Source organism: Protopterus annectens, chromosome 1.part2, assembly GCF_019279795.1.
Source record: "Protopterus annectens isolate FY-2018-M chromosome 1.part2, PAN1.0, whole genome shotgun sequence".
Taxonomy (NCBI): Eukaryota; Metazoa; Chordata; order Ceratodontiformes; family Protopteridae; genus Protopterus; species Protopterus annectens.
The window spans coordinates 88,830,871-88,854,538 of NC_056727.1; the positions used below are offsets into that span (position 1 = coordinate 88,830,871).

General features: G+C 45.2%; 1 protein-coding gene across 1 annotated transcript in view; it reads left to right on the forward strand.

The window, feature by feature from the left end:
• The window catches only part of PAPOLG (poly(A) polymerase gamma), a gene marked incomplete in the record, with an annotated part of 1,229,485 nt that overhangs the window by 183,991 nt on the left and 1,021,826 nt on the right, over nucleotides 1–23,668 (forward strand). Inside the window, 1 exon segment of the mRNA XM_044054963.1 lies at nucleotides 9,349–9,402. Within this exon segment, the coding sequence (XP_043910898.1) occupies nucleotides 9,349–9,402 (54 nt within the window).

Here is a 23,668-nt window from a genome sequence, read left to right on the forward strand (position 1 = left end):
AGCTCTCAAAGTCAGTGTGCTAAACAGTCACAGCCCTTAAGGCCAAACACAATGCCAGACACACTTGTTATAGGTGACTCCATAGTCAGACACACTGACGTCCCACTCACCAGACTGAACAAGGGAAAGATCACAGTAAGCTGCCTGTCGGGCGCTAGAATCCGCCACATAACACAAGCACTCAGGTCACTCCACAGCAAGTACAAGTATGACTCACATTGTCCATGCCAGTGTGAATGACCTGAGAAGTACCTCCCTGGACTACATGAAAAGAGACATAGAGGAGCTCTCAGATTATGTAGCCCAGGCCGGTATGACCCTGACCCTGAGCAGTATCCTACCCTCACCAAGAATGATGCCACAATACAGAGACAAAATGATCAGCTTTAATAATTGGCTTAATTACTGGTGTCATTCTAAGGGGATCCAATGTCTGTCTGCCTGGGATGACATGCTTGACAAGCCACGCTGCTTCGCAAAGGACGGCTTGCACCTGTCACCCCTGGGCTTCCGGATATTGGCAAAGGCTCTTGCCGCCCCCATAGTGCCTTTTTTAGGCAAGGCTCAAATGATAAACCTACCACCCTAGAAAACAAAAATGGAAAAAAACTAAGGGTAATACTGCTCAATGCCAGAAGTCTAAACCTCAAGATGCACGCCCTCGAAGCCCTCCTCAGTATGGAGAACATCGATGTCTGTGCTGTGACTGAAACCTGATTCAAGGCTCCTGAGAGCACCCCAGCATGGTCAGGTTATACCTCATATCATGCGTTCCGGCCCCAAAATCCGGACCGAACCACAAAAGGAGGGGGAGTATCCATATTCATAAAGGATACCCACACCTCCAGGTTAGTGGCAACGCACGAAGCATCGGAGACCATCCAGGTGCAATTAACCATAGGTAAAACTGCCCTACAGTTTGTAGCATGCTACAGACCACCCTCTCAAACTCAGGAAACCCACACAGCCTTCCTGAAGACACTGGAGAGTATGAATGTCTCTCCAAACACCATCATATTGGGTGACTTCAACTACCCAAACAGACTGGGAACATTACTCAAGCCCCAACACCCTAGCCCAAAGGTTCCTGGAGTTCATAAACTCAAATGCTATGGAACAACTAGTCACCATTCCCACAAGAGGAGAAAATATACTAGACCTGATCATCACAAACATGGTGACAAAATGCTCCACACCGGAAGTATATCCCTCATTGGTGAGATCAGACCATAAATTAATCTCACTGGAGATCCACATCCGCCCCAACCCCAGCAAAAAAGACCACAGTGAAGAACTTCTCAAAAGCAAACTTCACACTTCTTAAGACTGGAGTGGTATCCTTCAAGGCCCCCGAGCCAGTGGAAACCACAACCCACGCTGCTGAAACCCTTACAAATGCCTTCTACGAGCACCTCCAGGAATGTATGGATCAAGCAATCCCTAATAAAATCAAGACCCTTTCCACCAAAGGCAGGCGCCCGGTCTGGTGGACCCCAGCCAAAAACAAACTCTACAACAAGAGTAGAAAGCTACTACATGACGGAGCAAAATCCCTAAAAGGGAAGGCATCTGTGATCAATACTAGCAAAAAGCAAAAAACTACGATCACTCATAAAATCATCCAAGACCAACTTTGAGAGAAAAATCGCTAAAGACACAAAAGACAATCATAAGGCCTTCTTTAGCTATGTTAGAAACCTGGGTGGAAACTCCCAGATATGCTCAGAATTAGTCCAAAATGATACAAAAATCACTGAACCCACAGACATTGGCAACATACTGGCAGACAGGTTCAGTGCTAATTTCTCCCCCCCCCCCCCCCCCCCCAAAAGGAGAAATATCTATCCCACCAGAGTCTAGCCTCCCAAACATCTCAGATGCCCAGGTGAGAGCTGCTCTCTCTAAAGCAAAAAACACAGCATCAATGGGACCGGACGGTGTCCCCGGCTGTGTGCTACACGAACTCAATGAGGAACTAAACCCACACATAAGGCTGCTGTTTAATCTTAGCCTTACTACAGGATACGTACCCAAAGAATGGCGTACGGCAACTGTGGTCCCACTCCACAAAGGCGGTGCTTCTACGGACCCTGGAAATTACCGCCCCATAAGCTTGACGAGCCTTGTCTGCAAAGCTATGGAGAGGATCATAATGGAACTCATAAATAAAGACATTGGGGACCTACAGACACTGGATCCTACCCAATTTGGCTTTGTCAAGGGCAGATCCTCCCTCTTGAAATTGGTCGACTTTTTCGAAACAGTCACTAAGGCCATTGATGAGGGTAAGGCAGTTCACACAGCCTACCTTGACCTAGCAAAAGCGTTCGACACAATACCCCACTCCGGCATCATAGGAAAGCTCACCAGCTTAGATGTAAACCCATATGTCACAAGATGGGTTGCAAACTGGCTCAAGGACAGAACCCACAGGGTTAGAGTTGCTGGTGCCATGTCAGACGCTAAGCCGGTCACGAGCGGTGTCCCACAGGGCTCAGTCCTGGGCCCCCTCTTGTTCGGCATTTATTTTTCTGAAATGCAGGCAAACATAGGGGGATTGTGGCTGACAAAAATTGCAGATGACTGCAAACTGGGCACCATAATTGACACTCCATCAGACACAGACATCCTCCAGAGAGGTCTCATAGAAATGGATAACTGGTGCCAGAGCCATGGCCTTAAGCTAAATGCCAAAAAATGTATAGTCATACCCTTTGGGAAAAACAAGGTAACCCCTAATTACCACATAGGTGGTAATCCATTAAACACGAAAGAAGTTATCAGGGACCTGGGGACCCAAGTTGACAGTAACCTCTCTTTTGACACTCACATTGCCAAAGTGGTTAGGAAGACCTTCTACATTGCCCACCTGATCATGAAGGGATTCACATCCAGATCAGGAGAGGTCATTGTACCCCTGTACTCTTCACTTATCAGACCAATGATTGAGTACAACGCCCCATTTGGAATGTACCTTACCCGACACCTGCAGCAGTTGGAAAGACCCCAAATGTTCCTCACCAAAAGGATAAAGGGACTCAAACATATGTCATACGCTGCCCGACTGAAGAAACTCCAGCTCTATTCAGTCGCATACCGTCTGCTCAGAGGTGACCTGTGCCTGACATACAAGGCCATGTCTAACCCGGAATTAATGGACATGCTCCACCTCAAAAAATCCAAATCCACCAGAGCCACGAGAGCAAGAGACTTAAACCTCAACACGGATATAAATAGGACGTGCTGCAGGGACAGATTCATCACCCAGAGACTCCCTACACTATGGAACAGAGTCCCAGTCCATGTGAGGCAGAGCCCCTCACTGACTCTGTTCAAGAGAAATCTTGAGTGGATGGGAGATCGTAGGTTTGCCCCGGGAATCATCTCTGTGTCACTGCTGGACAGAGGCACAGCAAACTAATGGGTATAGTATTCTCATCCTAAGGGGTGGTGAAAGCCACACACACTCTGGCTAGGCTTATAAATGCCCTAGGGCAGATAGCCTAGTATGAACCTATGAACTGTTCAGTCAGGGATCAGTTGTGGCAACTATCAAAGTGCAGTTGGCAGCCATTTCTACCTTTCATGTTGCTAATGAACCCAATCTAATGGCGCACAGACTTTGTAGGGATTTTCTGAAAGGGTCTATGCTACTTCGACCTCCAATCTTTGATCCTGTAATGCCATGGGACTTTAATTTTGTGTTACAGTGGCTTACCTCGCCTCCTTTTGAGCCCGCGGCAACCTGTGACATTAAATGTTTGTCTTGGAAGACCATCTTTTTGATAGCCATCACTTTGGCTAGGTGGGTCTCTGAACTTCAAGCTTTATTGGGTCAACTCCCTTACTTGGTATTTCACAAGGATAGGGTTTCGCTAAGACCTAATCCTTCCTTTATGCCTAAGGTTGCTTCGGTGGTCAACCAGTCCATTGAGCTGCCTGTATTTTTCCCTGAATTCTCTAACAGGGCAGAATTTAAGTTCCATCAACTAATGTCCACAGACAATTGCGTTTCTATTTACATAGAACAAAAGATATTAGGAAATCTGATCAACTCTTTATCTCCTTTTCAGATAATAGACCCAGGACTCCAGTTTCTAAAGTAACTCTGTCCAGATGGATTTCTAGTTGCATTTTCTTCATCTATACTTCAAATGGCAAGGAATTACCCTTTAAAAGTGAAGGCTCATTCTACACGATCGGTGTCTACCTCTACTGCCTTTCAGGCTAGGATGTCTATGGATGATATTTGTGCTGCAGCCACTTCAGCATCTCCTCACACATTTATTAGTCACTACAAATTGGATTTGATATCTAGAGGCAGATCTTCCTTTGGTTCCACAGTGCCCTGGAGTATTTTCCAGTGAGCCCCCCAAGGTGTAGGTGCTAGGGACGCTGTCCCACTGGTAAGAATGTAGGCGAGATTGGACTAAATAACATCAAGAAGTTATGTACTCACTATAACGTTCGATGTATGTAGTCCATCTCGCCTCACATTCTTACTAACCCACCCACCTACCCCCTCCTGGAGGACCTAGAGGTAGAGTCTCTGTTTTTCAGAACTCCTTTTTGATGTTTTGAGTTGGTTCTTCCTCTCAGCGTGTTGGTGTGTGTGATGTGAGCTTGCAGCAAACAAGATCTGGGGATAAGCGCATTGCAGCATGGGATACCTCTTAGCCATGAGCCAGTTGAAGACGTTGAGCTAGAGTATGGCCGAGTCGGAGCCAAGGTTCGGCTCCCAACCCACGGGTAATAATATGAGGCGAGATGGACTACATACATCGAACGTTATGGTGAGTACATAACAACTTGTTTTCTTCAACATGTAAGGTTTTACCCAATGTCCTGCAACAGTTTATAAGCAACTTATTTTTGAAGTATTTAAGTACATTTGGAAATATTGCTTATTTTCGTAATTACTAACAACTAGCAGTATTTTCAGTACAGGATGATATAAACCAGTATTTTCAGTGAACTGTCCCTCTCTCACAGTGGTGTTTCACACCATATACCCATACCTCTCAACCTCTTAGAGCAAGAAACCTGGACAAAGACTAATAATGGGGAGACAAATGCCCAAAAACAGGAACAGATTGTAAACATCGCTCTTATAAACTTAGGTTGCTAGAATAACAAGATTTCTGTAGTATGCATTTTCTGAAAATTACGAAGTCTGAAAATCAAATGTATGTCAATGACTTAAATCCTCAGTGATCAGAAAACCAAAACTTTTTATGAGGAATAGACTAAAATTATGAAGCAAAAATCTGGACATTATGTGAAAATCTGAATAGTTGATTGGGATGTAAATGCCTCTAAAATTTAGATGTCTATTATGAAAATATTAATGATGGCAAAAATTTATTTCTACACTGCAGGACATCCAAGGCTAAACAACTTGATGTAATTTTGTTAATAACTCCTTGTCCTTTTTAATACTGCCTATTTTATTAGCTTGTAAGTTTTTTAAAGAAACCAGACCTCAATAAAATTGAGACACCATAAGGAGGTATGGGAGCAAACTGGAAGTATACAAAAGGCATTACATGCTTGAGTGAGTTAAATAATTGAATTACCTCTGTTGTACAAGTCACTTCTCATTGTTTAGTGTGTGTGTGTGTGTGTGTGTGTGTGTGTGTGTGTGTGTGTGTGTGTGTGTGTGTGTGTGTGTGTGTGTGAGACGGTTGATACGTCTGCCAGGGCTGAGACCACTGGTACTGTTTTGAGAAATTGTGCCTGGCTGTATTCTCAGAACCTCCCAGATGATAACAATGAGATTTTAAACTCTTAGAGTTTTTGGCCCCCTGGTGCAGAGTTAATAAAGTGTGATAAAAGGTTTAGGTAAGTTGATACATGGGGAGTCTAAGATTTTTCAGCTTTCCTTTTCCAAATTTTCTAAGGGATTCTCTAACCCCTCATCCGATTTTGGCAAAACAAAACTAACCATCTCAACAAAATGCAGGTAAACATACCTTTAAGAAAAAATGGCAAGGGGGTTCCAAAAAGAATTCTGGAGCATCCCAAAACTGAGGAGAGTCCAACAAGTCAGAATAGCTATTTAAGGGACCTTGCCCCCCCCCCCCCCCTCAACTTCTGCAGCCTGATTTATTTTCCAGAAAGTCTGAATAACCTTTTTTTCCTCTTTGGCAACAGTTTCAGACAGATGGGTTATGAATATGAAGATCATTCATCAAAGTTACAGATGGCAGTTAGAGGAAATTCTGCCTTTCTAGAGGGTAATACCTCATCCACCAGACCAGACTTTTATTTCCACCTGTCCATCATATGCTGTCCCAGGGTGTATGATAGACTCAGTTCCTCCTTTCCAAATGGGGAAAGGCTTTTATTCAAGGATGTTTTTAGTGCCAAAGAAGAAATTATTTGGAGACCAGTTCTATATCTTTCTTTCCTAAACCTGTTTGTGATGGTGCCCAAATTCAAAAGTATGTCACTTCACAACCTTTTACCTCTTCTTCCACATTCAAGTTTCCTGGTAACAGTAGATTTAAGATTCTTATCACATCCATATTAATCTAGCTTCAGACGTTTCTTAAGGTTTTGTGTGTCTGAATCATATCAGTTCTCGAGCTTACCCTTTGGACTATCTACTGCATCAGGAGTGTTCATAAAATGTCTAGCTACAGTTGTACAACATTTTAGTCTACATGGTATCCCCATTCTCCCATATTTTGATGACTTGCTTATTTCCAGAGTCTTTTTCAGTGTCAGTAATCTCTCACTTGGATGAGAGATCTGTTACACAAGCTGAGATTCCAAGCGAACATTCAAAATTTTTTCTGACTTCTTCACATAGGATTATGTACCTGGGGTAACGTTTAGACTCCTCAGTTCAAAAAGCTTTTATTTCAAAAATAGATCTGTATCTAGATTTTTCTAAGGTTTTCAACCCAGACTTCGGCCTCTGCTAGGAAATACCTCAGGATTTTGGGTCTCATGGCATCTATGATTCTCATGATACCCCTGGTGAGACTCCACATGAGAAAGATATAATGATATCTGAAGTCTCTTTGGTCACAGTAACAACATCCTTTGTCTTATCAGATCCCAGTGCTGGGATTTGTTAGAAGAGAAATCACTTGATGGAGACTGCAAATATCCTTAAATTTGTGACTCCCCTTCTACCTCCCACAGGCGTCTTGGACTTTGCTTGGGGAGCAGTTTCAGGAAGGATGAAGGGCACAGTATGTTGAACACCAAAGACAGATGCAAGCACATAAAAAAGAGATGCTTGCCCTGATCAAGGCATTCAACCCTCTAAACATCTTTGGTCCCCAGGACCTCCTCAAGTTGTTACAGACAATACCAGTCATCTGCTACTTCAGGCAAGGGGGAAATAGATCATCCTCCTTTTAGACCAGCTATATGAGCTTGGGATATAGCTTCACAACACAGTCTTGCTCTGCAAACATCCTATATTTCTTCAGAGCAAAATTGTGTAGCAGGCGAGCTGAGCAGGACAAGGGCAGACCTTCATGAATTAAAACTAGATCAGGGGGTCTTCCAAGAGTTAATCCATCTGTGGGGAGATCCTCAAGTAGACCTATTTGCTTCCTCTCTGAACAGTCAGCTAGCAAGATTCTGCTACAGGGCTCCATGCAAGAAAGGACAGCAAAATTTGTTTGCATTTCCATTCTTTCCACTCATATCCTGGGTACTTCTGAAGATGCACTGTGGTGACTGCATTCTGACCAAGGCAGCTGTGGTTCTCCCATCGTTTGGAAATGGCCAGGGTCAGTTGTCATAAGCTTCCTCACGTCAAAATGTTTTTGAAATGGGTTTTGCATAAGACGCCGCCAAGAAAACTGGTAGTCCCTCCTTGGGATCTTAATTTTGTGTTGGAGAAGATGATCAAATAGCTGTTTTTACAATACTTCTAGAAACCAACCCTTTCCAAAAAAATACAGATGAAGTCAGGGCCTTGGCAGAGTGGGCCTTCGCCCTGCCTGGAAGCATTTTGTTATAGACACCAGAACAAAACGCTTCCAGGCAGGACGAAGGCCCACTCTGCCAGGGCCCTGACTTCATCTGTATTTTTTTTGGAAAGGGTTGGTTTCTAGAAGTATTGTAAAAACAGCCATTTGATCATCTTTACATAAGTTTGCAGGGTATTACAAGTTTGCCTTCTGTGGTTCTAGATCAGGCTTTAGCTCCTGGACCCTTCCCCTTCCATTTCCATGAATTATCAAGCTAGAGTAATCTACCTATATAGCTTGGGCAACTGCAGCAGTGATCAGTATGATGACTGCGGTACAGTTGTGCAAATACAGTAGATATTCAAATAATCACTGATAGTCACTGCTCCCTGTCTTCACTCCCCTTGTTTTTTATGTGTTTATGCAAGGGTGTGGACACTTATTTTTTTGTTGTTCCTATCATCGTCCTTTCAGGTCTCTGTTGACATGAAAGCTGTAAAATGCTTTGCAACCAAATCTGTCTTTTTAGTTGACTCAGCTGAAGCTTGACTAATGGTTTGGGCTCATAGAAGGCACCCTTCAGCTCTGGAAGCTGGCCAGCTGTTGTATCGTCTGCAGGATATAACCCATATAGCTAAGGCTAGTGATCATTCAAACATCTACTGTTATGGTAAGTTTAATTGCACAACTACTTTTATTTATATTCCATAGGTTCAAAGGTAAGTACTAGACTAGATGTTTTTGCAGGCCATTTTAAGCCTAGCCATTTTCCCTTTTGGTGCTTGAATTAGTCTGCCCCATTCTGTGTTATATTGCCCAGCCCATGGTCAATAAGTATACGTTATCCCAAGTAAGAATAACTAGGATCATACAATGGATAATTTAATGGGACCCATGTGTGATTAAAGTATTTAGGAGCTGCCTCTGTCCATAAGTAGTATAGTGTGCAGTCCTTTGATAGATTTTCTATTACTTGTCCATAGATCTAAGTTGTGCTTTTATGGGAATAGGAATGAACTTTGTTTTATGTGGATGTGGAGTGGAGTCTGTTCCAGAGCAGTGGTGTCTTCTGAAAGATGTAACATTCTCACCAAATCATGATCCCTGGACCACGTATTTCTGATGATGATTGAGTTGCTGATGATTGATATGTAGTCAGAGGATGGCCCTGTATGCCAGCCATAAGTGGACCTCTTGGTCTGCCCATATGTCGCAGATATTTTTGCAACTTTGTAAACAAGGTTTTGATTTAGACCACTGTTTCTGCTTTGAATGAAGTACTGACTTCACTGGGTTGAAGGTTTACTTTAAAGTTTGTAACATTTTATATTAATAGATTAAATTACTTGAATATTGTAGCTTCATTTCAGAATTTACCCAATAAAGAATGTTAATGAAATGTTTGATTTTGCAGGCACTACATTGTATTAAAAGCTACTGCATCTACTGAAGCACACCATTTGGAATGGTAAGCTACTTTTGGTGTTTTCCTGCTGTAAAAGGAAAAATAACTTTTTTTTTGTTTTTTGTTTTGTTTGTTTGTTATAAGTATGTAATCTCAACAGATTATTTTAGGGTCTTTTGGTTCCAGCTTTGAAATTTCATAGGCTTATCATTCCAGTTTTTTTTTCATTTTGCAGGTCCTGCTCTTGTTGGGATGAGTAGGGGTTCTGCTGGTGCAACGCATTATGAAGATGTACTGCAGAAGGACACACCTTGACCCAATGCTCGCCAGTGTTTTGGTGCCATGGAATGGATAAAGTCTTGATCCTGTTGTTTTTCATTGGAGTTTCCTGCATTTTTGTCTAGGAGTCCCAAACTATCTTCCACTGTCAACATTTCTATTTCCCCAAACCACTCTGGCATTCCTTGTATTGCTTGGGAAAGTGGGAAGTAAGGTTTTGTGATAGAGGATAACTTTGGATGCCAGGTGAAGGAGTGCAACAAGCTTGAGACCTACCTCACTGGAAGTAGGATGGCAGTACTCTGAGGTCGCCAGTGCAGGAAGCAGCAGTAGGGTCTCAGATGAACCAGGTAGGAGTTGGGGAAAAATGAGTTGAAGGCAATGTATTGGCCAAAGCCTCCATCAGAGTCTGTTATTTTTGGACCTTCTGTCTCATTACAGCAGCAAGCTTGCCCTCTGCCGCTAGGGGATCAGCGGTGTCCCCTGTCAGTTAATGAACATAGGAGGTGACGGAGTTGTTCACCTGGATGGGAATCATTCTTCTTCAAAATGTACAGCCAACTGGCCACTGTTTGTAGACCAAGACTCTACTCTGAAGTTGCACTGTGGCTCAGGGGACTTTCTTCTCACCTCCATTACCAAAACTATTTAAAAAGCTAACTGGCCACCTGTGAATCAAAATGCCGACTTTCCACTTGCACCTCTATTATTTAAACACATCAAGAATGACAGCTACCCCACCCCCAGTAGTCTCCATATTGTTAAGAGACATGCCAACATATAACCTTAGAAATCTTAACCACTCATGTCATCTCCTCCAAACCCCCCAATTTAGGCTTCACTGCACATGCTATGTTTTCTCAGTTCATGGTCCCATACTGTGGAAATATTTCCCTTTTCTTAAAGATCATTTCTCGTACCCCATTTTTCAATCGTAAATAAGAGCACATTTTAAGACTATAGGAAAATGTAACTGTTATCTTGCTGATCATACAAGTTAACCTCTTTATACCCTTGTTTCTGTATACCTTGTTCTGACTCTATTTTTGATTGTAATTCTTTCAGCATGCCAACCCTGCTTCCTACTCTGTGTATGATGCATGTATATGTATTGTATTTTTAGTCGTTCTGTATATAATGTCCTTTATCAATTGATCTATTTATGCATTCAGGCAAACTGTATTCACTTCATATGTGCGTGTGTGTTCGTAGTTAATATATACACTTTTTGCCACTTACTCTGTATGGAATGCCTTCTATCTAATGTGTTTACCGTGGGATTGAGACTGAAGTAGGTCCAATGGGATTAGTACTCTGCACCGGTTAAATTCAGAATAAAGTAACCATTGGCTTTATTGAGGAAGCATTCCTTTGTACTTGCTATCCTCAATAGAAAGGCATTAATTTAATGAGCCTGTATTCTACAATTGTTTGCCAAGTGTAGGAAGCTGTTGATATTTGTGCAAGGGGCATTTGTCTCCTTGTTCTGTGGTGGAATCCTGTTTGAATAGCCAGGAGCATAACATTTACATGAAGTAAGAGTGCTTACATATTGAGATAGATAAGCTGAAAAAGATTGATGTAATGCGATCCTATCTCGCCTACATTCATAACTGATGGGCTCGGAGCCGAGAATTGGCTCCGACTCGGCCAATAAACTATCACAAAGTCTCTCATTGGCTGGGCCAACCCCCTTATCCCAGGATGCACCACGCCCAAACCCCCAGATCTCGTTTGCCACTCCTAGAGTAACTATGTGGTCTAGACTTGGCTGTGGCTAAGTACCCTTTTTTTTGGCCTTTTGGTCGCTTTTTGGCAGTTAGCTTTAGAATTTATACTCAAACAGCTATTTTAATAGCTATCTGGTTGTTAGTTCAATTGTGATTGACTGTGTTTGTCTTTTTGAATTGTTGTGGTAATCCCTTCTGTTTGGCGGGCTTGGCCCGTTTGAGTTAGAGGGCCTTTGCCCTATCTCTTTTATAGAGCGTTTAAGTTAGAGCCCCCCCCCCCCTTCCCTCCTTGTGTGAGTGTGTTACAGTAAGTATGTCTGGCAAAGAAAAGGAACATAAGTCATCGGGCTTTAAAAAATGTTCAAAATGCAATTATAAGATGTTGACAGATGGCCATGCCATCTGTGTTTATTGTTTAGGGGCTAAACGCTTGCAAGAGTCTTGCAGTGTTTGCCATGCTTTCTCCTCTCGTGTCCTACATGAGAGAAAAAATAAGCTTATCCTGAAGGGTCTCATCAAACCAGCCTTCGTGGAAGCTTTGGCTTCTTCTCCCTGTTCGAAATAGAGGCAAAAGAAGTCTTTGGCTCCGACAAGTCTGTCAGAGCCGCCTGCAAAAAGGGCTAAATCTGTGTCCCCTTCCTCGGCTCCACTGGCCTCTGAGTTGAAGGATAGAGGATCTAAAGCTGAGTCTCCCTCCTCGGCTCCACTGTTTTTGGAGTCTCGGGATGAGAGATCAGGTACTCTGTCCCCTTCCTCGGCTCCACTGATTTCGGAGCCGCAGGATAGAGGGTCTAAATCGGGGTCTCGGTCGGCTCCATTGGTCTTGGAGCTGCTGGAGAGTGTTTCTGCTCTGGGGTCTGATTCATCGGCTATTGAACCGTCGGCTCCGAAAGGGGTCTCTGTTCTGGTCGAGTCTGCTTCGGCCCCGATCCTTTTGGAGCCGATTCAGAGCCGGCCTCCTAGCCTTGTTTCGGAGCCGATAGGAAAAGTCTCTCGGTCCCCTTCTGTTTCCTCCAGGTCCTCCAGGCTTTCAGACTCTGATGTAGATAGGGTGGTCCAGAGGCTCCTCCAGTCACCTGTCTTATCCAAATTATTTTCGGCTCCGGCCCAGTCGGCCCCAGAGCCAGCCCCTTCGATAGCATTTCTTCCTCCTCCGACAACCTTGGTGTCATCTGAGTCGGATTTCGTAGAGTCGGGTGAAGTCCTTGAGTCGGTCCCGAGACCCACTGCTAGTCTGTCGGCACCGTCTTCAGCTCCAACCCTTTCTGTGCCTTCCAGAGGTTTCGGTTCTCGGGTATCCTCAGCCGGGCCCAAGGGGGTTTCGTCGGGGCTTCTGGTTTCAGCCACGAGTCTCCTTCTTGGCGCCTCGGCTAGGGGAACCCCGACACTGGTCATGGTCTCGGGGACGGGCCTCTCCTCAGATTCTGGTGGACCCACCTTCGAGGCTATGAGGAGCGCGCTGGCCAAGTCTCTAGTGACTTCACCTGAATCTGCGACTCCTTCCCTAGACATGGCGGCTAGAGCTTCTGGTGCCCCCGGTCTTCGGACAGCGCGGCTCCTAGGCCTGAGGAATACCTCCTTGTGTGGTCCCCTGTTTTCCGAGGAGCCTTCAGAGTTCATGCCTGAGGAGCCCCCCAGGAAAAAATTGTGCAAGAGGAAGCACATAGACTCCCCCAGATGAGTCTGTCACCTCGGACACCGACCTCGATGATGCGGAGGGGTCCCCTAAGTCGTCCTCTGACGATGTCTCATTGTTCATCGTGCATACAGCTGCAGTAATCACATATGGGTTCTGTGCCGTCAGGCAGGTCCTCGGTCGGCCGAATTCCAAAGTCTTGTCCGGTGTCGGTTGTTGTCGCTTTCTTTCCTGACGTCAGTGCGACAGGGGTATATAAGACACAGCCGACGCCATATTCTCCAGTCTTTTTTACCGTGCGGTGCCAGAAGCAGTTTGCAAGTGCCGGTCGGCCAGCTCCTGAATTTACAAAAAATTGGAAACCGAAGTCTTCATTAAAGCTAAGTACCCCGATGTCCTTCAAGGATGCATCTGCAGTCATAACAAATGGGTTGTCCTGCCTCAGGCAGCCCTTCGGTCGGCCAGATTCCAAAGTCTGGGTCTGGCCTCGGCTGATGTCGCACTTCACCCGACGTCATAGCTGCTGGGGTATAAAGGCATCAGCCGACGCCATTTTCCTCAGTCTTTCTTGCCGCGCGGTGCCCGAAGCAGAAGCTGTTCGCAAGTGCCGGTCGGTCAGATCCAGAGATTTCAGCGTACCGAAGACTTCTAAAAAGCTAAGTACCCCGTTGGGGACTCTTTCTTGCCTCAGCTGATGTCAGACAAAGTAAATAATTGTTTAACTTGTGGGAAACAAATACCTCATAAGGATTTCCACTCTTACTGCCTTCCTTGCTTAGGCCCAGACCACGACATATCAGCTTGTTTAGCCTGTGCTTCCTTCAACCGACGGACTCTTAGACGTCGGTCGGAGTTTGCAGAAGAGTTTTTTGGCTCCACTTTTGCATATAAAATGCCGTCGGAGACTCCGACTACACATTTAGCTAAAAAGCAAGAAAAGGACCGACACTCGCGGCCCGCGGTTTCGTCTGAAACCACGGTTAGGCCTACCGCGAGTGTCTCGGTTTCGGCTGAAACCGAGACCTCGGTTCTCCCTTCGTCCGAAAGCATGCCTCCAATAACCGAGGCCACACAGGCCATGGCTGAGTCGGCTACAGAAATTCCTGCTGAAGTAGCAGGCACACAAGAGTTGTCTGACACTATTCCGTTGGACATCTCTACTCCTGCACGTGGGGCAGCTAGACCCCCTGCTTCTATGTCTATCAAGGCCTTTTCCAGGGCTAAAGCAGCCAAACTTTCCAAGGCCTTACCTTCAAAAGCTCCCTCTCACAGGCCTACCTCAAGTTCCCAGATTCTCAACCTTGCTGAGGACCTTATTTCTCTGATCAGGGGAACCCATCCTCACCCAGACAGGGCCTCACAACACCCTCCTGAAAAGAGGCCTAGGACTGAACCCCCTGAACCTCTGTCCTCTGACTACTCCTCGGATGGTTCAGATGTATCGGACCATCAGGAAGGCCCGTACTCACCTTATGAGGATTCTGATGCAGAAGACTCCATTCCTTCTGCCTCATCTCCAGAAGAATTTTCTTTTGGGGAAACCCTACACTCAATGAGGGAACACTTCCAATGGCAGGGTCAGCAATTTTCTGATTCTGGGAAAAGGCTAAGGACTTTTTTACACTTACCACAGCATAGGCCTTTAGCCATTCCACCTGTACTATCAGTTGTTGATGCATACAATGATGCCAGTACTGCCCCTGATTCTCTTCCCCCGGCCCCTGCAAAGCCTGACAGATACTACAGGGTCCCGGATTCTCACTACCACTTGTATAAGGCTCATGCTGCAGACCCAGAAACCATTTCTCAGGGTCCTAAAGGTGTTGCAGCTGCCTCTGCCAAAAACCCACTACCATCTGAAAGAATCTAGAGCATTAGAGAGATGGGGTAAAAAGGTTTATACATCTGCTACTCTTTCTGCCAGGGCTACCAGGAATTTTTGTTAGATCAGCTGAATAAAAAGCTGGCCTCTCCTGAACCTTTAGACCGTAAGTCCCTTCAGGATTTGGTACACAATTCTCAGCAGGTCAGTAATCATTTTTTAAAATGTGGCTATGATGCACTGGAGGCTTCATTTAGATCAGCTATGACTGGAGCAGTGATTCGAAGGCATGCCTGGTTAAAAGAACAATCCTTACCAGACCATGTTAAGTCTAAACTCCTGGATGCCCCTATGGAGAAACAAAGTTTGTTTGGCTCCCCTGCACAGGAGGTTCTAAAGAAAGTGGAAGAAAAAGCAAAATCTGTCCAAACAGTCGAGGATTTTTTGCAGGTCCAACCTCCGAGGTTTAGCAGAAATTGGCCTTCAAAGAATTGGTCCTTTCCAGACACCTCCAGAGCACAGAGAGGCAGAAATAGACGCCCAAGAGGCAGAGGTCAATCTAGGGGTGCCTACAGGGGTCGTCAGTGGCAACCTGCCAACCAAAGAAGTGCCGCCTCAGCTGCAACTGCAGCCACTTCTACAGGACAGACACAATGACTTGGCTCTGATTCCGCCTACCAGGGAACAACTGGAAGCACCCTTGGGCGGAAAGCTAGCCTTATTCTCAAGAAATTAGCATTGTATTACAGGAGACAAATGGACTTTACAAACAATTGACAAGGGCTACAGGTTTCACTTCTACACTCTACCAAAAAAGAGAGGAATGCCAAACCTTCCACCAAGCCAGAAATCAGAGGCTCTAAAACAAATCATCAGTTTACTAAGGATGAGAGCAATAGAAAAGGTACCACCTATGGAACAAGGCCAAGGATTTTACTCCAGACTATTCCTTGTACCAAGAAAAGAAAATGGAGGCCTATTCTCGATTTGTCCACACTGAACACATACCTCATTGTTCCAAAATTCAAAATGCTGACCCTACAGCAACTTCTTCCCATGTTGGGCAAGGAGTCTTGGCTGGTGACTCTAGATCTCAAGGAGGCATACCTGCACATCCCTATACGACCAGATTGCAGAAGACACCTCAGATTTCTTGCAGGATCAGAGCATTATCAATTCTCAGCATTGCCCTTTGGCTTATCTACTGCGCCCAGAGTATTCACGAAATGCCTGGCATCAGTAACAGGCTTCAGGGAATTCAAATCTACCCATACCTGGACGACTGCCTAATACAAGCGGACAACAAGACAAAATTAATAAAGGATTTGGCCAATGTCATACAACTGCGCAAGCCTTGGGATACACAGTCAACATACAAAAATCAAGACTAGTGCCATCCCAAAGGATAACATTTTTGGGTGCAGAACTGGACACGATAACTCAGATGGCTTTTCTCACAGAGGAAAAACAAAAGCAACTACCAGTCTATTTCATGGTATTAACAAGACAAACTCAGCTTACTGCAAGGAAAGTCCTGCAGGCCCTGGTTTACATGGCATCCTGCATAATATTGATCCCACATGCCAGGCTGCATATGAGAAAGTTACAATGGTACCTAAGGAATGTATGGTCTCAACACAGACACAGTCTAGAAGCCCAGATACCAATCATTCCATGTCTGAAAAAAGAATTCCTGTGGTGGGCTCAGGCCTGTCAGATAAACAGAGGATTGCCTTTCCACAAACCACATCCAAGGCAGATCATCACCACGGACGCCTCAGACCTAGGCTGGGGGGCACACATGGAAGACAAGTGTATCCAAGGCCTATGGTCACAAGACCAGCTGAATCTACACATAAATCTAAAGGAGATGCTGGCAGTGAAACATGCAATCGAGGCATTCAGACCATTCATCCAGCAAGGACACCTGCTGATAAGGACGGACAATACCACAGTCATGTGGTACATCAACAAACAGGGAGGCACACATTCATACCCTCTGTCGGACGGCAATGGACATGTGGAACTTGGCCCTGAATCTCAACTTCCAACTGCAGGCCAGATTTGTACCAGGAAAAGAGAATTCACTAGCAGACAGCTTAAGCAGGACTATCACGGATGCTCACGAATGGATGCTGCATCCAGATATTTTCAAAACCATAACAAAGAAATGGGGAATGCCAGAGATAGACCTGTTTGCCTCCCCACACAACCACCAACTGAAGAAATTCTGCTCAAGAGTATACCACCCACTTGCCTGGAGGGTGGACTCCCTTTCTTTCAGCTGGAAGGACCTGACAGTATATGCCTTTCCACCTCTTCCTTTGATGTACAAAGTTCTACTGAAGATCAGAGAGGAACAGCCAAAGGTAATAATTCTGATAGCTCCAGACTGACCAAGGCAACATTGGTACCCGCTACTGAGAAGCATGTCTCAGACGCATTCATGGCATCTACCTCTATGTCCTTTACTTCTAACGCAGAACAATTACAAGACCCTGCATCCAAACTTAAAAACACTGCAGCTAACTGCTTGGAAAATTGCATAAAACAAAACCAACTTGATTTATCTCAGAGGGTTAAGGACATTATCCTGGAGGCTCGCAGACCCTCCACAAGGAAAACATTCAGCCAAATGGAAAAGATTCCTCATTTGGAGTGCAGAAAAGGGAGAAAATGTCACACTAGCAAACCTAGCACACATCCTGGAATACTTAGCAGAACTGTTCCACAATGGCCTGTCCTATTCTTCCATTAAGATACATGCATCAGCAATTTCAGCAGAGTACAACATGGATCCTCCTGTCTTCTATCATCCTCTCCTCAGACAATTTTTGAGAGGGATCAAAAATGTAAAGCCTCCAAGGAAACCACCTTTGCCTGCATGGGATCTCAATTTTGTGCTAGAAAAATTAACACTTCCCCCTTTTGAACCAGCAGCAACAGCAGACTTACAGTTCTTATCTTGGAAAACTGCCTTCCTGCTAGCAATCACTTCAGCAAGAAGGGTATCTGAGTTACAGGCATTAATGGCAGTGCAGCCTTTCCTTATCTTCCATCAGGATAGAGTGTCTCTGAGAACCAATCCTACTTTTATGCCAAAGGTGGTATCCAGGGTATCCTTGAACCAAGCCATACATTTACCTACATTCTTCCCCAACCCACAGAACAGGGGGGGAAAACTACTACACACCTTGGATGTACATAGACAACTGCGCTACTATCTGGACAGAACCAAGGCCAGCAGAAAAAGTGACCAGCTTCTGGTAGCATATGCAACAGGAGTGCAAGGAAAAGCAATTTCAAAACAGACAATCTCAAAATGGATAGGAAATTGCATTCGATTCTGCTACTCATTTCATGGAAAGACCACTCCTGAAAATATCAGGCCTCACTCCACAAGAGCTACAGCCACCACTACAGCTTTCCTACGAGGAGTGGCTACCAAAGACATTTTAGAAGCTGCTACTTGGAGCTCCGTGCATTCATTTGCCAAGCATTATAATCTTCCTTTATACTCCAGATTCTGAGCAGGTTTTGCAACTGCGGTTTTACAAGGGATCTTAACTACACCATCATTATCTTAGTGCCTTCTCCCCCAGTTTGGCTATGGTATTCTACCCATTTGTTATGACTGCAGATGCATCCTTGAAGGACATAGTACAGTTTTGTACCTACCATAAATGTAGATGTCCGATAGGTATGCATCTGCAGTCAGGATTACCCACCCTCCTTCCCCTCTGTGGTATTCCTAGGGTACTTACCCCTCTTTTAGCTTGCTGGGGGAATCTATTATGGTGTATTTGTTTGTATGTATATATATTTTGCTTTCTACTGTTTGGAATTATCTGCATTTATCCAAATTTAGCCTTCCTAGAGGGCACATGGCATCTGGGGCAAGAAACACTGAGGAAAATGGCGTCGGCTGATGCCTTTATACCCCAGCAGCTATGACGTCGGGTGAAGTGCGACATCAGCCGAGGCTAGACCCAGACTTTGGAATCCGGCCGACCGAAGGGCTGCCTGAGGCAGGACAACCCATTTGTTATGACTGCGGATGCATACCTATCGGACATCTACATTTATGGTAGGTACAAAACTGTACTTTGGGGAAACTTTTCTTGCCTCATACCAATGTCAGACAAAGTTAACAATTGTATTTCTTGTGGGAAGCAAATACCGCATAAGGATTTCTATTCCCTCTGCATACCTTGTTTAGGCCCAGACCACGACGTCTCAGGCTGTGCTTTTGCGCTACTTTCAATAAGCGCACTATTAAGCGTCGGGCGGAGTTCGCCCAACACTATTTTGGTAAAGCTTTTGATTATAAAATGTCGTCTGAGACTCAGACTACCATTTTGTCCAAAAAACGCAAGGACAAGGACTGACACGCGAGGTCCGTGGTCTCCACAGACACCACGCCAAAACCGGCTACACGTGGTCCGGTTCTCGGCGAGATGCCTATGCAGTCCCTGACTACCGACGACACGGCGGTGTCTTCTGTACCCGAGACGGCAGGTACCTCGGCCCTTACTCAGACTACAACCACCGAAGCCACTGTGAGTGTTGAGCCTTCTAATGTGGACAGGTCCACTTCCACCCAGGGTGTCTTTAGGCCCTCATCTTCCTTTTCCATTAAGGCCTTTACTAAGTCCAAATCAGCCATGCATCCCAAGAGGCCTGTTGCGCAGGGCCCATCTCCAGACCCCATGCCTAAAAAGCAGATGCTTAAAATTACTGAGGATTTAATTACCCTTATCAGGGGTTCCCAACCCCCTCCAGACAAGAGACCCAGAGTGGAGGAAGATTCTCCCTCTTCTGAACAGGGTTCCATTTTCTCAGAACATTCTGATGTAGAGGAACACTCGTATTCCCCTTATGAAGATTCTGATGCAGAACAGTCCATTCCTTCTGTATCTCCCCCAGAGGGGGATAAGACCTGGGGTTGCCTTTATAGGCGCAGAGCTAGACTCTGTCGAGATGCGAGCATTCCTTCCAACAGAGAGGATAAAGATACTACAGGACCAAGTCCTAGCCTTACTACCCCGAAGGAAAGCCCCAGCCAGGATGGTCCTTCAGCTTTTGGGGTCGATGGCGGCCGTCATTCTTCTGGTCCCTCTGGCAAGATTGCACATGCGAATTCTCCAATGGCTCCTGTTGACCCAGTGGTCGTACCAAGATCTACCCTTGTCCTACCCGATTCTCATCACGGAAGCCTGCCGGCGAGATCTTCGTTGGTGGCTCCTCTCCTCCAACCTGAACCAGGGGCGACTCTTCTGCCCCCCTCCCCCATTGCCACAGTGACCACGGACGCCTCCCAGATAGGGTGGGGGGGCATTATCTGGACAGGACGGTTCAAGGCACGTGGCAGGATCACGAAACCCACTTACATATCAATGTCCTGGAAATGAGAGCAGTGCTTCTAGCGTTGCAGGCACTTCACAGCTCTCTTCCCAAGGGTACCATCGCAATCTTCTCAGACAATATGGCGGTAGTATGGTACCTGAACAAGCAGGGAGGAACCAGGTCTTATCCTCTTTGCAGAGAAGCCATGAGAGTTTGGAACTGGGCGATCGCTTCCCAGAGATTTCTAGTGCCAACGCACATTCCGGGGAAGTCCAATGTGATGGCAGACAGGCTGAGCAGAGTTATTCTGATGCCTCACGAGTGGTCCCTGAATGACCGAGTAGCGGCTTGGATCTTCTCCAAGTGGGGGTTTCCCTGTTGCGACCTTTTCGCCAGCTCCTGGAATGCAAAGTGCAGCAATTTCTTCTCTCTGGTTCCCCCCCCCCCCCAGGGGGGAGTTACCCAGGGACGTTCTAGTCCACAATTGGCCCTCTGGTCTGCTCTTCGCCTTCCCTCTGGTCCCACTACTGCCAAAGGTGATTCAGAAGGCGATCTGCTTGGGAAGCAGCATGATTTTGATTGCACCACACTGGCCCCGCCAAGTTTGGTTTCCTTTACTTCGGAAGTATGCAGTGAAGGATCCTTGGATTCTGGACCCAGTTCCAGACCTCCTGACTCTTCAGTCAGGTCAGGCCCATCCATCACTGCGAACTCTCAAGCTAATGGCTTGGCTGCTCCACTTCCAACCTTAGACAGCATATCCTTTCGCCTGAGGTGGTCCGGATTCTGTCTTCTCTCAGAGCTTCCACTAAGGAGATATATTCTAATAAATGGAAAAGGTTTGCCATTTGGGCCCAGCGGCACAACCTTGAGCCTCTGACAGCCCCGGTGTCCGCAGTATTAGATTTTTTGGCAACTTTTTAGACAGGGTTCCGCTGTCTGCACGCTTAAAGTCCAATTGGCAGCGATTTCTAATTATCATGTTGCCTTTGAGCCTTCACTCATGAGTCATAAGTTGTGCAAGGCCTTTCTTAAGGGAGCTTGATTGCTTCGCCCCCTGGTGTCACAACCTGTTTTGTCATGGGATTTGAATGTAGTTTTAGGAGCCTTGACGTCTCATCCCTTCGAGCCGGTGGCCACTTGTGAGCAAAAGTTCTTATCTTGGAAGACTGCCTTCTTGGTAACTATTACTTCAGCCAGAAGAGTTTTGGAGCTTTAAGCCCTCTCTGTTAAGCCCCCTTATCTGATGTTTCACAAGGATAGAGCATCTCTAAGACTAAACCCATCATTTCTTCCGAAGGTTTCTTCTGCTCTTTGTCTGCAGCAATCTATAGAGCTACCAGTTTTCTTTCCAAAATCTTCCAACAAGGCAGAATACAGACTTCATCAGTTGGATGTGCATAGACAACTGAGGTTTTACTTGGCTAGGACACAGCAGCAGTGGAAATCAGACCAGTTGTTTGTGGCCTTTGCAGATAACAGGATAGGCAAAGCAGTAACTAAGACCACTATTGCTAGGTGGATTAGGGATTGTGTTTCATTTATTTATGCATCAACAGGAAGGGACCTTCCATTTCCCGTTAGAGCGCATTCTACTAGGGCTATGGCAACTTCAGTGGCCTTCCACGCCAGACTGTCGGTGGATGAGATATGTGCAGCGGCCACTTGGACTTCTCCACATACTTTTATTTCTCATTGCAAACTGGACGTGGCCTCTAGAAGTCGGGTGTCCTTTGGTTCCACAGTGCTCAGGAGTGTTTTCCAGTGAGCCTCCCAGGATCTAGGTGCTAGGGACACTGTCCCATCAGTTATGAATGTAGGCGAGATAGGATCGCATTACATCTTTTAGTTATGTACTTACCATAACGATAGATGTATGTGATCCATCTCGCCTACATTCTTACTTACCCGCCCTCCTTCCCCCTACCTGTTGAATCTGGAGGAAACACTATTGTACAGTCGGAGTGGCACATGTGAGTGAGGAGTTGTGGGGCAAACAAGATCTGGGGGTTTGGGCGTGATGCATCCTGGGATAAGGGGGTTGGCCCAGCCAATGAGAGACTTCGTGCTAGTGTATCGGCCGAGTCGGAGCCGATTCTCGGCTCCGAGCCCATCAGTTATGAATGTAGGTGAGATGGATCACATACATCTATCGTTATGGTAAGTACATAACTACAAGTTCTCAGTGAACCAGTAGTGACCCCATGAGTCCTCCTGAAGTGTAAGGCAAGGATATTGTTCTTGGTGAGGTACCATTTTGTTCACTGCCTGGACCCGGACCCGTAGACTACTTAACTTTATACTTACCTGTCCTGGTACCTTTGTAGGCAGAATCTGAGATTGTGAATTACTTTTATCTATGTTTCTTGTGAAGCCATTGAGTTCTCCTGGGAAAATTTGTTTCTTGCAGCCATCCAGAACTGAGCGTTGGCACTCTCCCAGATGTTAAGAATACTGCAACAGTGATATGGAAGGACATAGTACAGTTGTGTAATCTTACCATAACAGTATATGTCCATTCCTTCACTGTTGCAATATTCACTCCCTCCCTCCACCCAGTGGTTCATTTCTGTTCTGGATGTACTGATTACCTCTTGGTTTTCCTTGGACTGGCGTTCCTACTGGGGCTATCAGTTCTGAGGATGGTATGCGTGGACATCACGTTTGTCCTCCGCTAAGCGAGGAGCATACGTATGGTGTGCCTTAAAGCAACCTAATGCTTTTGTATACTGACTGGACGTCGAGCTACCCTAGGCAGGGAATCCCAGATGTTAATAATACTGCAACAGTAAAGGAAAGGACAGCTACTGTTAGGGTAAGATTTTACAGAACTGTACTTTATAAGCTGCAGCTTTTCCTCCTCTAGTGGTAGCCTTGAAGGAGGCATCTTATGTTGCCATTAACAATTCTGATTCACCATATCTTATTGACTGTAACAATTCTGATTCACAACCTATAGTCCCCATAGAAGCCAGTATACTTTGCAAAATTTCTTAAACTTGCAAGCACTTACTCTCTTCTTGTTTCTCTTGCTCATATAGATGGGAAGGTTTTGGAATATATTTGATATAACGATATTTTATTTTTCCACTTGGACATAGACTTTTTAACTATCAGTCCTGCATCTGGAAGTTCATTCCTATCTCTAGCTTATTGAGTTTTAATTTTTATTAGAGTTTCAAATCAAGCATAAACAATATAAAGTTGTCTGTAACAATGAAAACTTCTGTTAATAACAGAGTAGAACTTGAATTAGTTTTCTTTTTGTAAAGGAAAAAGAAACCAACATGAATGACTAACAAAACGACTATTTACAAAGGGTGTCTTTACAAATAGAGTTAAACGTAGATTTATATTTACAGTTGATATCCTAGTTCAGTCATTGTTTGTTTAAAAGTTCAGATAGTCCTTTCCATTAATTGTATGAGGAGGTGATTCTTGTAGTTCTTGTTTTTATTGTAATGATTTCCAAATGACTAACTTCCGAAGCGATGTTTCTGAATTCAGTGAAAGAGG